At 35.5% G+C, this 13,447-nt stretch overlaps 1 protein-coding gene across 4 annotated transcripts in view; it reads right to left on the minus strand.

The window, feature by feature from the left end:
* FER (FER tyrosine kinase) overlaps positions 1–13,447 on the minus strand; it is a 436,635-nt gene that overhangs the window by 10,399 nt on the left and 412,789 nt on the right. For all 4 annotated transcript variants that reach the window (XM_053907154.1, XM_019450529.2, XM_053907155.1 and 1 more), the window contains one exon: positions 329–451. In XM_053907154.1, coding sequence (XP_053763129.1) covers positions 329–451 — 123 coding nt within the window. The remainder of the gene's footprint in view (positions 1–328; positions 452–13,447) is intronic.

The raw sequence follows: 13,447 nt of genomic DNA on the forward strand, positions 1-13,447 counted from the left end.
AAATAGGAGGTTGAGGAACACTATTTTCCTTGAAGACAGTGAAAGGCACCCCCTCGCAGACGTCATGCCAGGCAGGGGGAATGCAAGACAAGCCTACAGGAGTATTGTAGACTGTTGGAATCTTTAAACGTTTTTTGTTGTTGGTTTTGTTATACAAGAGCCACACCATCCATGGTGCACAAAAGCAGATATAATACCACCTCTGCTGTCTGTTTTCACCAAGTAGTATGTACCTTCCCCCCACTAGGAAAGCCACACACACAGCATTATCAGCACGGCCCTGGGGGCTGGATGTGAACGCTGGCTACTACCCGGGTCATTGGTTTACCTCTTTCCACTTGTTCCCGCGCTTGCTGATTTGTCATTCCAGGGTATGGGCAGACCCCTAGGCTGAAGGTCTCCCAGAGGAGGATGCCAAAGCTCCACACGTCACTCTCAGAACTGTATCTCCCTGGGGGGCGCACAAAACCATAACCAGGTAAGTGTGTAAGCGGGTGAACATTTCCAGTGATGCATGTCTTTGTCAGTCACATGTTCGCATATTTAAACTTACCAAAGGAATGCAGTAACTAATGATCCTATTTCTTCACTAGTTTTACTTTCCAGGACTAGTAGTAACATTACCAACTAAATGAATAATCTTCAGGCTGCTAGTTTAACAAAACCAGCTTTCAAATCACTTAACCCCAACCAAGAGCAAATATTTAGCCAGTACGGAGGTTAACTGTCCCTGTGGTATCTAAATGAGAAGGATGGTTTATATATACATACATATATGCGCCTAGGAGATTAAGTCAGATTTCTGCAATTTTACCTTGTGCCTGCATTATTTTCTTTCCATTAAAATTATAAACAGACTTAAAGCAATAATGAAAGTTTTTTAACTTCAATTTTTTACTTGTCACTATTTACAGATATTCCTACATCCTTAAAAGTCTCATTTTCTCCACTGTTTCATTTATGGAAAATACATTTTTTTCCTGTGTATTTTGAATAGGGTAGAATTAACATAGCTGGCTGATAAAAACAACTTCTTTAAATTACATGGTGCCTTGTTTTGTCAAAATATCTTGGTGCACCTGTTTTACTGAGCTCTTCGGGTTTTTGTTTTTTTTTTCTTTTTTGGTAGTCTTCTAGAGAAGCATGGAGATAAAAGCACATGATACATTCTGGAGATAGATGTGAAATCAAGGAGGGAAACAGGAAAATCCTTTCCATTCCCCAAGAGGCTAAGAATTTAAAGATTTTCACAACATATTTGTATTTTTAATTTTGTAGTTTAATTTTACATAGAGTGCATGTACTTCCACAGTGAAACCCCATTTGCAGTGGTGTAGAAGGATCCTTCAATGATTTCATCTCTATCCCCTTTGGGAGCTACTTGCCTCAACTCTGCCTCTCCAGGTTTATAAATGCCCCTCTGCTAAAAATGTCTGGTTACTTTAAGGCCTTTTCTCTTTCTTGAATGAAGTGAAACGAGAATGAGAGTATGCCTGTGCTTTGATAACTGCTGTTACGTCAGAGTTTAGTGTGTACTTGCTGATGATCCTCTCCAGCTGTGTGAATTAGCTTCCTTCTTACTAGAGCATAATTACTATGCTGTTTGGTAGAAAGATTAGTTTTCTTGTCTGCATATCAACTCTTTTCATGTTTGCCATCCAGTAATTTAATACTTTTCATGAAAGTCATTCAATGACTACAAGTTAAAATTAATTCTTGAAGAAAGTAAAAGGTATACAGAGCCAAATTCTTTCTTTTTGTAAGACAGTATCTGGGCAGAGATCAAGAAAGGCATGTTGTACGTAAAACAAGATCAGGCTCCAGAAGTGAAAGTTAATAACCTAATTCTGTAACCTTGACCTTGAACCTGGTTTTGCTGGATAATTTAAATTTATTTTAAAATACATTTTTAATTTATCTGCTTATTTTAATGAGCATAACTGATACACATTATATTACTTTCAGGTGTACAACATAACAATTCAGTATTTGTATATATTGCAAAATGATCAATACAGTAAATCTAATTGACATCCATTCCCATACTTGGTTACAAAATTGTTTTTTCTTGTGAGGAAAACTTTAAAGATTTACTGCCTTAGCAACTGTCAAATGTGCAATACAGTATTATTAACTATAGTCACCATGTTGTGCTTTATATACCAATGATTTATTTATCTCACAACTAGAAATTTGGACCTTTTGACCCTCTTCACCCATTTTACCCATTCCCTACTTCTGGCAACCACCAATCTGTTCTCTGTTTCTATGACCTTGGTTGTCTTTAAAAATTTCACATGAAAGTGAGATCATACGGTATTTGTCTTTCTCTGACTTGTTTCACTGAGCCTAAGGAGCTCAAGGTCCATCCATGTTGTTGCAAATGGCAAGATGTTATTTTTTATGGCTGAATAATATCCCATTGTCTATGTATACCACAGTTTTCTTTACACATTTATCTGTCAGTGGACACTTTGTTTACATATTGTAGCTATTGTAAATAATGCTGCAATGAACATGGGGGTGTACATATCTCTTTGAGTTAGTGTTTTCTTTTTCTTCAAATGAATACCAGAAGTGGAAATGCTATGATATGGTAGTCCTATTTTTAATTTTTTTCAGGAATCATCATATAGTTTTTCATAGTGGCTACTCTATATTTCCACCAACAGTGTACAAAGATTGCCTTTCTTCACATCCTAGCAAACGTGTTATTTGTTGTCTTTTTGATTATAGTCATTGTAACAGGTGTGAGGTGATCTCATTGTGGTTTTTTCTACAATGGTATTACAATGCTATTGACTATATTCCCTATGCTGTACCTTTCATCTCTGTGACTTACTCATTCCATAACTGGGACCCTGTACCTCCTACTGCTTTTCATCCATTTTGCCCATCCCCCAAACATCTCCCTCTCTGGAAACTAACAGTTTGTTCTCTGTGTTTATGGGTGTTTTCCTGCTTTTCTTTCTTTCTTTGTTTCTTTCTTTCTTTGTTTCTTTCTTTTTAGATTAAACAAATAAGTAAAATCATATGGTATTTGTCTTCTCTGACTTATTTTACTTATCATAAAATACTCTAGATCCATCTATGTTGTCACAAGTGGCAAGCATATATATATATATATATATATATATATATATATATATATATACGCACACACACATATACATCCATCTCTTCCACATCTTCTTTATCCATTCATCTATCAAATGCTTCTTTTAACATTTAAAAAAAATATTTATTTTTGAGAGCAAGAGAGACAGAGTGTGACAGGGGACAAGCACAAAGACACAGAGAGAGGGAGACACAGAATCTGAAGCAGGCTCCAGGCTCCAAGCCGTCAGCACAGAGCTGACGTGGGGCTCGAACCCATGGACTGTGAGATCATGACCTGATCTTAAGTCGGACGCTCAACCAATGAGCCACCCAGGCGCCCTCACTTAGGTTGCTGTATACGTTGGCTATTGTAAATAATGCTGCAATAAACACATATATTTTCTAATGAATATATCTTTTCTAATGAGCATTTTGCTTTTTCTTATGATAAACAGTAGTGGGATTAATGGATCATATATTTTTTAAAATTATTTGAGGAACATTTAAACTGTCTACTACAGTGGCTGTACTAATTTATATTCATTCCTACCAACAGTGCAAAGGGTTCCTTTTTCTCTACCTTCTTGCCAATACTTGTTATTTCTTTCTGATTCTAGCCATTCTTACAGGTATAAGGTGATATATCATTGTGGTTTTGATTTGCATTTCCTTTATTAGCGATATTGAACATCTTTTCATGTGTCTGTTGGCCATTTGTAGGTCTTTGGAGAAAATGTTCAGGTCCTCTGCCTATCATTTAATCAGATTGTGTGTGTGTGTGTGTGTGTGTGTGTGTGTGTGTGTGTGTGTGTATTGAGTTGTATAAGTTCTATATGTACTTTGGATATTAATCCCTTATCAGATATCTCATTTGCTAATATCTTCTCCCATTCAGTGGGCTGCTTTTTTATTTTGTTGATGGTTTGCTTTGCTGTAAGGAAGCTTTTTATTTTGGTGTAGTTCCAATAGGTCCCTTTTGCTTTTGTTTCCTTTGCCTGAGGATATATATATATATATATACACACATACATATACATTCACACACACACACACACACACATATATATATATGTTGCTAAGGCTGATATAAAAAATATTACAGCCTATGTTTTCTTCTAAGCATTTTATGGTTTCATATCTCACATTTAGGTCTTTATTTTGAGTTTATTTTTCTGTATGGTGTAAAAAAGTGGTCTACTTCATTCTTTTGGTTGCAGCTAGCTAGTTTTCCTGGCACCACTGATTAAGAAGACGGTCTTTTCCTCATTGTCTCCTTTGTTATAGACTAATTGACCACATAACATGGGTTTATTTCTGGACTCTTTTCTGTTCCATTGATCTATGTGTCTATTTTTGTGCCAGTACTATAAAATTTTGATTACTACAGCTTTGTAGTACATCTTGGAATCTGGGTTTGAGATACTTCTAGCTTTGTGCTTCTTTCTCAATATTGCTTTGGCTGTTCATGGTCTTTTGAGGTTCCAAACAAATTTTAGGATTATTGGTTCTACTTCTGTGAAAAATACTATTGTTATTTTGATAGGGATTGCACTGAATCTGTATATTGCTTTGGGTAGTATGGACATTTAACAATATTATTTCTTCTAATCCATGAGCATGGTATGTCTTTCCATTTACTTTTGTTATCTTCAATTTCTTCCATCAATGTTTTATAGTTTCAGAATATAGATCTTTCACTTCCTTGATTAACTTTCGTTCTAGGTATTTTATTATTTTAATGCAATTTTAAGTGGAATTGTTTTCTTAATTTCTCTTTATGTTACTTTGTTGTTAGTGTATAAAAATGCAACAGATTTCTGTATGTCAATTTGTATCCTGCAACTTTATTAATTTATTCTAATAGTTTTTTGGTGGAGTCTTTTGGGTTTTCTATGTATAGTATCATGTCATATGTAAATAGTGACAGTGACAGTTTTACTTCTTTGTTACCAACTTGGATGCCCTTTCTTTTTTCTTATCTGATGACTATGGCTAGGATTGCCAGTACTATGTTGAATAAAAGTGGTGACAATGGACATCCTTGTCTTGTTACGTATTTTAGAGGAAAAGCTCTCAGTTTTTTATCATTGAGTATGATGTTAGCTGTGTTTTCATATATGGCCTTTATTGTGTTATGGTCCTTCTACACCCACATTGTTAAAAGGTTTTTTTTTTGTTTGTTTGTTTTGTTTTAATCATCATCATGAATGGAGCTGAATTTGGTAAAAGGCATTCTTTGCATCTACTGAGATGATCATGAGTCTTATCATTTGTTACTGTGGTGTATCACATTGATTGATTTGTGAATATTGAACCATCCCTGCACCCCTTGAGTAAATCCTACTTGATTGGAGTGAATGATCCTTTTAATGTAATGCTGACTATGGTTTGCTAATGTTTTGTTGAGGGTTTCTGAATCTTTATCAGGCCAGTAGTTTTCTATTTTTGTAGTGTCTTGGTCTGGTTTTGGTATGAAGGTAATGCTGGCCTTATAGAATTTCTTTTCTGTTTCTTGGAGTAGTTTGAGAAATACAGGTATTGATTTTTACTTAAATGTTTGGTAGAATTCACCTGTGAATCCATCTAGTTCTGGAATTTTGTTTGTTGGGAGTTTTTTGATTACCAATTCAATTTGGTACTAGCAATTGGTCTGTTCAGATTTTCTATTTGTTCCTGATTCAGTTTTAGAAGATGATCTGCTTTTAGGAATTTATCCATTTCTTCTAGGTTGTCCAATTTGTTGGCATATAATTTTTTGTAGTATTCTCTTACAATCCTTTGGATTTCTGTCATCTTGGTTGTTCCTTCTCTTTCATTTCTGATTTTATTTATTTGGGGACTTTTTTTTCTTGATGAGTCTGGCTAAAGATTTGGCAATTTTGTTGATCTTTTCATAGAAGCAGATCTTGGTTTCATTGATTTTTTGTTTCTATTGCTTTTTAAAGTCTCTATTTCATTTATTTCTACTCTGATCTTTATTATTTCCTTCCTTCTACTAACTCTGGGCTTTGAATATTCTTCTTTTTCGAGTTACTTTAGGTGTAAAGGCAGATTGTTTGAGATTTTTGTTTCTTAAGGAAGACCTATGTCACTATAAATTTCTCACTTAGAACTGCTTTCGCTGTGTATCAAAGATTTTGAAGCATTGTTTTCATTTATTGTCTACATGTATTTTTTTAAATGTTTATTTTTTGAAAGAGAGAATGAGAACAGGGGAGGGGCAGAGAGAGACAGACACACACAGAGGATCCGAAGCAGGCTCTGCACTGAGAGCGGAGAGCCCAATGTGGGGCTCAAACTCACAAACCATGAGGTCATGACCTTAACTGAGCCACCCAGGCATCCCCTTATTGTCTTCATGTGTTTTTTTTACTTCCTCATTGATTTTTTCATTGAATCATTGCTTGTTTAGTAGCATGTTGTTCAGGCTCCACGTGTTTGTGCTTTTCCAGGTTTTTTTCCTGTAATTGATTTCTAGTTTCATACTGTTGTGATCACAAAAGATACATGATATGGTATCAGTCTTCTTAAATTTATTGAGACTTGTTTTGTGGCCTAATGTGATCTTTTCTGGAGAATGTTCCAGGTGTACTTGAAAAGAATGTGTATTCTATTCTTTTTGGATGGAATGTTTTGTATACATCTGTTAAGTACTTTGGCCTACTGTGTTATTCAAATACATTGTTTCCTTATTGATTTTATGCCTAGATGATCTATCCATTGATGTAAATAGGGTGTCAAAGTCTCCTACTGTTATTGTATTACTGTCAATTTCTCCCTTTATGTCTGTAATATTTGCTTTATGTATTTAGGTGCCTCAGTGTTGGGTGTGCAGATATTTACAACTGTTATATCCTCTTGTTGGCTTGATCCCCTTATTATTATATATTGTCCTTCTTTGTCTCTTGTTATAGTCCTTGTTTTAAAGTCTATTTTGTCTTACATAAGTATTGTCCTTTCCTATCACAATTTTCTTCTAATTATGGCCTTTTCTCTTCCTCTTAAAGAAGTCCCTTTAACATTTTTTTGTAAGACCAGTTTAGTGATGATGAACTCCTCTAAATTTTGTCTGAAAAACTCTGTTTATCCTTGAATTCTGAATGATAACTTTGCCATGTAGAGTATTCTTGATGGTAGGTTTTTCCTTTCAGCACTTTAAATATTATGCAATTCTCTTCAGGCCTGCAAAATTTCTGTTGAAAAATAAGCCAATAGCTTTATATATTACATGTTGTTTTTCTTTTGCTGCTTTAAAAATTCTTTATATTTAATCTTTGAAATTTTAATTATATGTGTCATGGTGTGGATCTCCTTGGGTTTATCTTGTTTGGAGGTCTCTTGCTTCCTGAACCTGGATGTCTGTTTCCTTCCCCAAGTTAGGTAAGTTTTCAGCTGTTATTTCTTGAAATAGATTTTCTGCCCCTTTCTCTTCTCCTTCTGGAACCCCTATAATGTGTTTGTTCACTTGATGTTAAAATCAGGGTTACAATCCCTTAACCTATCCTCATTTTAAAAATTCTTTTTACTTTTTGCTTTTCAGCTTGGGTGTTTTCCATATTGATGATCTGTTCTTCTTCATCTTCTAAACTACTGTTGATTACCTTTAGTGTATTTTTCATTTTGGTTATTGTATTCTTTGACTCTGATTGGTTCTGTTTTACATTTTCTATCTCTTACTGAAGTTCTCACAAAGCTCATTCACTCTTCTTTAGTCTGGTGAGCACCATTTGAACTCTTTGTCAAGTAGATTGGTTGTCTCCATTTCATTTAGTTCTTATTCTTTTCCTTTTTTTAAATGTTGATTATTATTTTTTTTTTAAGAGAAAGTGCAAGTAGGGGAGGGGACGAGAGGAGGGGAATAGAAGATCTGAAGTGGGCTCTGAGCTGACAGCAGAGAGCCCAATGTGGGGCTCAAACTCATGAACTGTGAGATCAAAGTCAGACGCTCAAATAACTGAGCCACCCAGGTTCCCCATTTAGTTCTTTTTCTGAGGTTTTGTTTTGTTCTTTCATTTGGGTTATCTTCCTCTGTCTCCTCATTTTGCTTATCTTCCTGTGTTTATTTATATGAATGAGGCAAAATAGCTATGTCTCCTAAATTTGAGAAAATGGTCTTGTGTATGGTCATTGCCTGTGTAGACTGTGTGTGCCTGGTGACTCTGACTGGCTGGAGCGTTGGCTGATGTGAGCTGGGGGTCCCCAGACTCTCTGCACAGAGGGTGCTCTGGACAGCTGAAGTGGAAATGGGCTAGGGTAGTCCTGGGCTCTGCACACAGAGATCACCCTGGCAGAAGAGCTGAGGCTAGAGTGGGTACAAGGCTGGGGTGCTCAGTGCAGGCAGAGGGTACCCTGGTAGGGTGGCTAAAACTGAGGGAGGCATGGGCCTGGATGTCTTGGGTTGCTCTATGCAGGGGGCATCCTGGTGGGGTGGCTAAAGCCAGGGCAAGGTGTGGTCTGGGCGTCTCAGGGCACTCTGTACCAGAAGTGCCCTAGTAAGTCATCTGGAGCCAAAGTGGTGTGGGCCTGGTATGCTTCAGGATGCATTGCACCTGGGTCACCTTGGTGAAGACAGCTAGAGATAGAATGAGCACTAATCAGGGGTTCCCTGATGCTGTACTGGGGCTGCCTTGTTAGGAGGGTTTGGGCTGGTATAGGCTAGGGGTTCAGGGTTCAGTGAGGCAGGCTGCCTATCAAGGAGCAGGGGAATGCAAACTATGGCACTTGCCAGCCCCTTTGATCTGGACAGAGCTCCAGCAGCTCCTGTGCCCTTTGGTAGAGTAATAGAGCTGGATCTTTTATATTGTAGTTGCTCTTTTAAACCACAGCCTTTATTTTTCATTATCCTAGGGTATCTGGGGCATGTATGTCATTGCCGTTTTGAGTTGTATTTTCCTGATGATGAGTGATGTTGAGCATCTTTTCACATACTCATTGGCTATACTATATGTCTTCTTTGGAAAACTGTCTATTCAGATCTATTTCTTAATTGAATTATTTTTTTGATACTGAGTTTTATGAATTCTTTTATATATTTTGGATATCATTAACCTCTCACCAGATAAATGATGTGCAAATATTTTCTCCATTTAGTAGGTTGCCTTTTCCTTTTGTTGATGCTTTTCTTTGCTGTGAAGAAACGGTTAGTCTGATGTAGTCCCATTACTTTATTTTGCTTTTTCTGTATTTGCATTTGGTGTGAAATATAAAAACTTAGTTCCAAGACCAAGTCAAGGAAATTACTGCCTATATGTCCTTCTAGGTGTTCTGTGGTTTTGCATCTTATGTTCAGGTCTTGGATTCATTTTAAGTTAATTTTTGTGTATGGTATAAGACAGTGGTCCCATTTCATTCTTTTGCATGTGACTGTGCAGTTTCCCCAGCACCATTTTTTGAAAAGACTGTCCCTTTCCTATTGTATACTTTTGGCTTCTCTGTTTTAAACTGATTAACCATATATGCATGGGTTTATTTCTGGGCCCTCTGCTTCATTGGTTTATGTATCAATTTTTAATGCCAGTATCATACTATTTTGATTACTACAGCTTTAGTACAGTTTGACATCAGGGAGTGCACTATCTCCAAAACTTTGTTCTTTCTCAAGATTGTCTTGGCTATTCATGGTCTTGTGTAGTTCCAGACAAGTTTTAGAATTGTGGGTTCTATTTCTGTCAAAAATGCATTAAAACTGTAGATTGTTTTGGGTAGTAGAGACATTTAACAACATTAATTCTCATAATCCAGGAGCATGGAATATCTGCATTTATTTGCATAGTCTTGAATTTTTGTCATTAATATCTTACGGCATTTGTATACAAGTTTTTCACTTCCTATGTTAAATTTATTCATATTTTAGTCCTTTTGATGCAACTGTAAATGAGATTGTTTTCTTAATTTCTCTAATAGTTCATTTTTATGTATAGAAATGCAAGATATTTTTGTATATTGTATCCTGCAACTTTACTGAATTCATTAATTAGTTCTTATTGGTAGAGTGTTTAGGGTTTCTGTATATAATAATGTCATCTGCAAATAGTGATAATTTTACTTCTTTTCCACTTGGGATGCTTTTAATTTTTATTTTTTTACATTTATTTTGAGAGAAAAAGAGAGAGGGTAAGTGGGGGAGGGGAAGAGAACTAGAGAGAGAGATTCCCAAGCAGGCTCTGCACCATCAGCACAGGGCCCAACATGGGGCTCAAACTTAAAAACCATGAGACCATGATCTGAGCCAAAACCAAGAGTTAGATGCTTAACTGAATAAGCCACCCAGGCTCCCCTTATTTTATTCTTATCTAATTGCTCTAGCTATGACTTACACTATTATGTTGAAAAACAGTGGTAAGAGTGGGAATCCTTGTCTTGCTCCTGATATTAGAAAAGCTTTTACCTTTTCATTGTTGAATATGATGTTAGCTGTAGGTTTGTGTCATATAGGGCCTATATTATGTTCAGATATGTTCTTTCTATACCCAATTTGTTGAGATTTTATCATAAATGGATGTTGAATTTTGTCAAATGCTTTTTCTGCATCTATTGACATAATTTTTACCCTTCATTTTGTTAATAAGGCATATCCCATTGATTGACTTGTGGATGTTAAAACATTCTTGCATCCCTGGAATAAATCCCACTTGAATATGGTATATAACCTCTTAGTGTATTCTTGAATTTGGTTTGCCAAACTTTTGTTGAGGAATTTTTCAGCTATGTTCAAATGGGATATTGGCCTGTAATGTTCTTTTATTGTGGTGTCTTTGTCTGGTTTTGATATCAGAATAATGCCTTGTAAAATGACTTTGGAAGTGTTTATTCCTCTTCTATTTTTTGGAAGTTTTATTATTTTATTTTATTATTCCTTTTTTATTTTAAGTAGGCTTTACACCCATTGTGGGGCTTAAACTCATGACCCTGAGATTAAGAGTTGCATACTTTACTGACTGAGCCATCCAGGCACCCAGGCACTCTGGATCCTGAGCATCCAGGAGTTTTAAAGAGTTAATACCAATCCTTCTAAATGTTTGGTAGAATTCATCAGTGAAATCATGTGGTCCTGGACTTTTGTTTGTTGGTTTTTCTTTACTAGTAAGAAAACTGAATCAGTAATTGGTTTGTTCACATTTTCTATTTCTTCATAATTCAGTCTTGGTGTATTGTATATTTTTAGCAATTTATCTATTTCTTTTTCCATGTGTTGTTGGCATATTGTTGTTCATAGTAGTCTTTTATGATCCTTGGCACTTCTGTGATATCAACTGTAACTTCTCTTTCATTTCTGGTTTTGAGTCCTTTCTCTTTTTTCTTGGTCAGTAGAGCTGAAGTTTCTCAATTTTGTTTATTTTTTTTTTTCCGAGAACAAGCTCTTAGTTTCACTGTTCTTTTTTATTTTCTTTTTTGTCTCTATTTCATTTATTTCTGCTCTGATCTTTGCTATTTCCTTCCTGCTACTAACCTTGGGTTTTGTTTATTCTTCTTTTTCTAGTTACTTGATATATAATGTTAAGAGATTTTTCTTTTTCTTTTTCCCAAGAACTTCCCTCTTAGAATTGCTTTTACAGCATCTCATAAGTTTTGGTATGCTGTATTTCTGTTTTGATTTGTCTCAAGGTGTTTTTTGATTGCTCTTTTTGAGTTCTTCTCTAACCCATTGGTTTTTCAGTAGCATGTTGTTTAATGTCCCAGAAATTGTGAAATTTCATACCACCGTGGTCAGAAAAGATGCTTGATGTGATTTCTATCTTTGAAAATTATTAAGACTAGTTTTGTAGCCTACTATATGATCTGTCCTGACAAATGTTCCATGTGCACTTGAGAAGGATGTGTATTCTGTTGCTTTTGGATGAAATGTTCTATATATGTCTATGTAGTCCATCTGGTCCAGTGTGTCATTTAAAGCCCATATTTCTTTATTGATTTTTCAGTCTGGATGATCTCTCCATTGATGTAAGTGGTGTATTGAAGTCATCTATATTATTCCTGTCTATTTCTCCCTTTACTGTGTTAATATTTGCCTTATGTGTTTAGGTGAGCCTATATTGGCTATATAAATATTTACAAATGTTACATACTCTTGTTGCATTGGCCGCTTTATCATTATGTGATACCCTTCTTTGTCCTTGATTACAGTCTAAAAGTCTATTTGGTGTGATATAAACATAACTACCTTAGCTTTCTTTTGATTTCCATTTGCATGAAATATCTTTTCCTGTCCATTCGCTTTGAGTCTGTGTATGTCCTTATATCTGCAGTGAGTTTCTTGTAGGCAGCATATAGATAAGCCTTGTTTCTGTTTTTCTTTGTAGGCATTCAGTCCTTTGGTTGGAGAATTTAGTCTATTTACACTCAAGGTAATTGTTGATACATATGTACTTATTGTCAGTTTGTTAATTGCTTTCTGACTATTTGTAATTCTTCTGTTCCTTTATTTTTCTGTTGTTTTCCTTTGTGGCTTGATGACTTTCTTTAGTGGTATGCTTGAATTTCTTTTCTAAAAAGAAAAGATTTTTTTCTTTTCTAAAAAAGAAAGATTTTTGCTTTGTGGTTACCATGAGGGTTATATAAAACAACCTATATTTATAACAGTCTATTTTAAGTTGATACCAAGGTAGAATGGATTTTAAAGCTCCAAAAAATACTCTTCCCTACAACATTTTGTTTTTGATGTCATGGTTGACATCTTTTTATTTTGTGGTTATTGTTATTTTTGCTACTTTTGTCTTTTAACAAAGCTGGCTTTGTAAATGATGAATCTATTACCTTTACTATATATTCACCTTTATCAGTGAGATTTGTACTTTTATGTGTTTTCTTGTTACTAATAAGCACCCTCTCTTTTCAGTTTAGAGAAGTTATTTTAACTTGGTTAAGAGGCTGGTTTAGTGGTGATAAACTCTTTAGCTTTTGCCTGTCTGGAGAACTCTTTGTGTCTCCTTCAATTCTGAATGGTAACTTTGCCAGGTACAGCATTCTTGGTTGGCAAGGTTTTAGTTTCAGCACTCTGAATATATTGTACTACTCTCTTCTGGCCTGCAAAGTTTCTGCTAGAAAATTTGCTGATAATCTTATAGTGGCTACCTTGTATGTAACAATTTGCTTTTCTCTTGCTGATTTTAAGATTCTTTCCTTCTCTTTAACCTTTGACATTTAAATTATAATGTGTCTTGTCATGGGTCTCTTTGGGTTTACTCTATTTGGAACTCAGTATGCGTCCTAGATCTTGGATATCTGTTTTCTTCTATAAATTAGGGAAGTGTTTTTTTTTAATGTTATTTTTGAGAGACAGACAGAGCATGGGCAGGGGAAGGACAGAGAGAGAGGGAGACACAGAATCCGAAGCAGGCTCCAGGTTCTG

The sequence above is a fragment of the Panthera pardus genome, unplaced genomic scaffold (genome assembly GCF_024362965.1).
Source record: "Panthera pardus isolate Hobbes unplaced genomic scaffold, ASM2436296v1 HiC_scaffold_2, whole genome shotgun sequence".
NCBI classification, from domain to species: domain Eukaryota; kingdom Metazoa; phylum Chordata; class Mammalia; order Carnivora; family Felidae; genus Panthera; species Panthera pardus.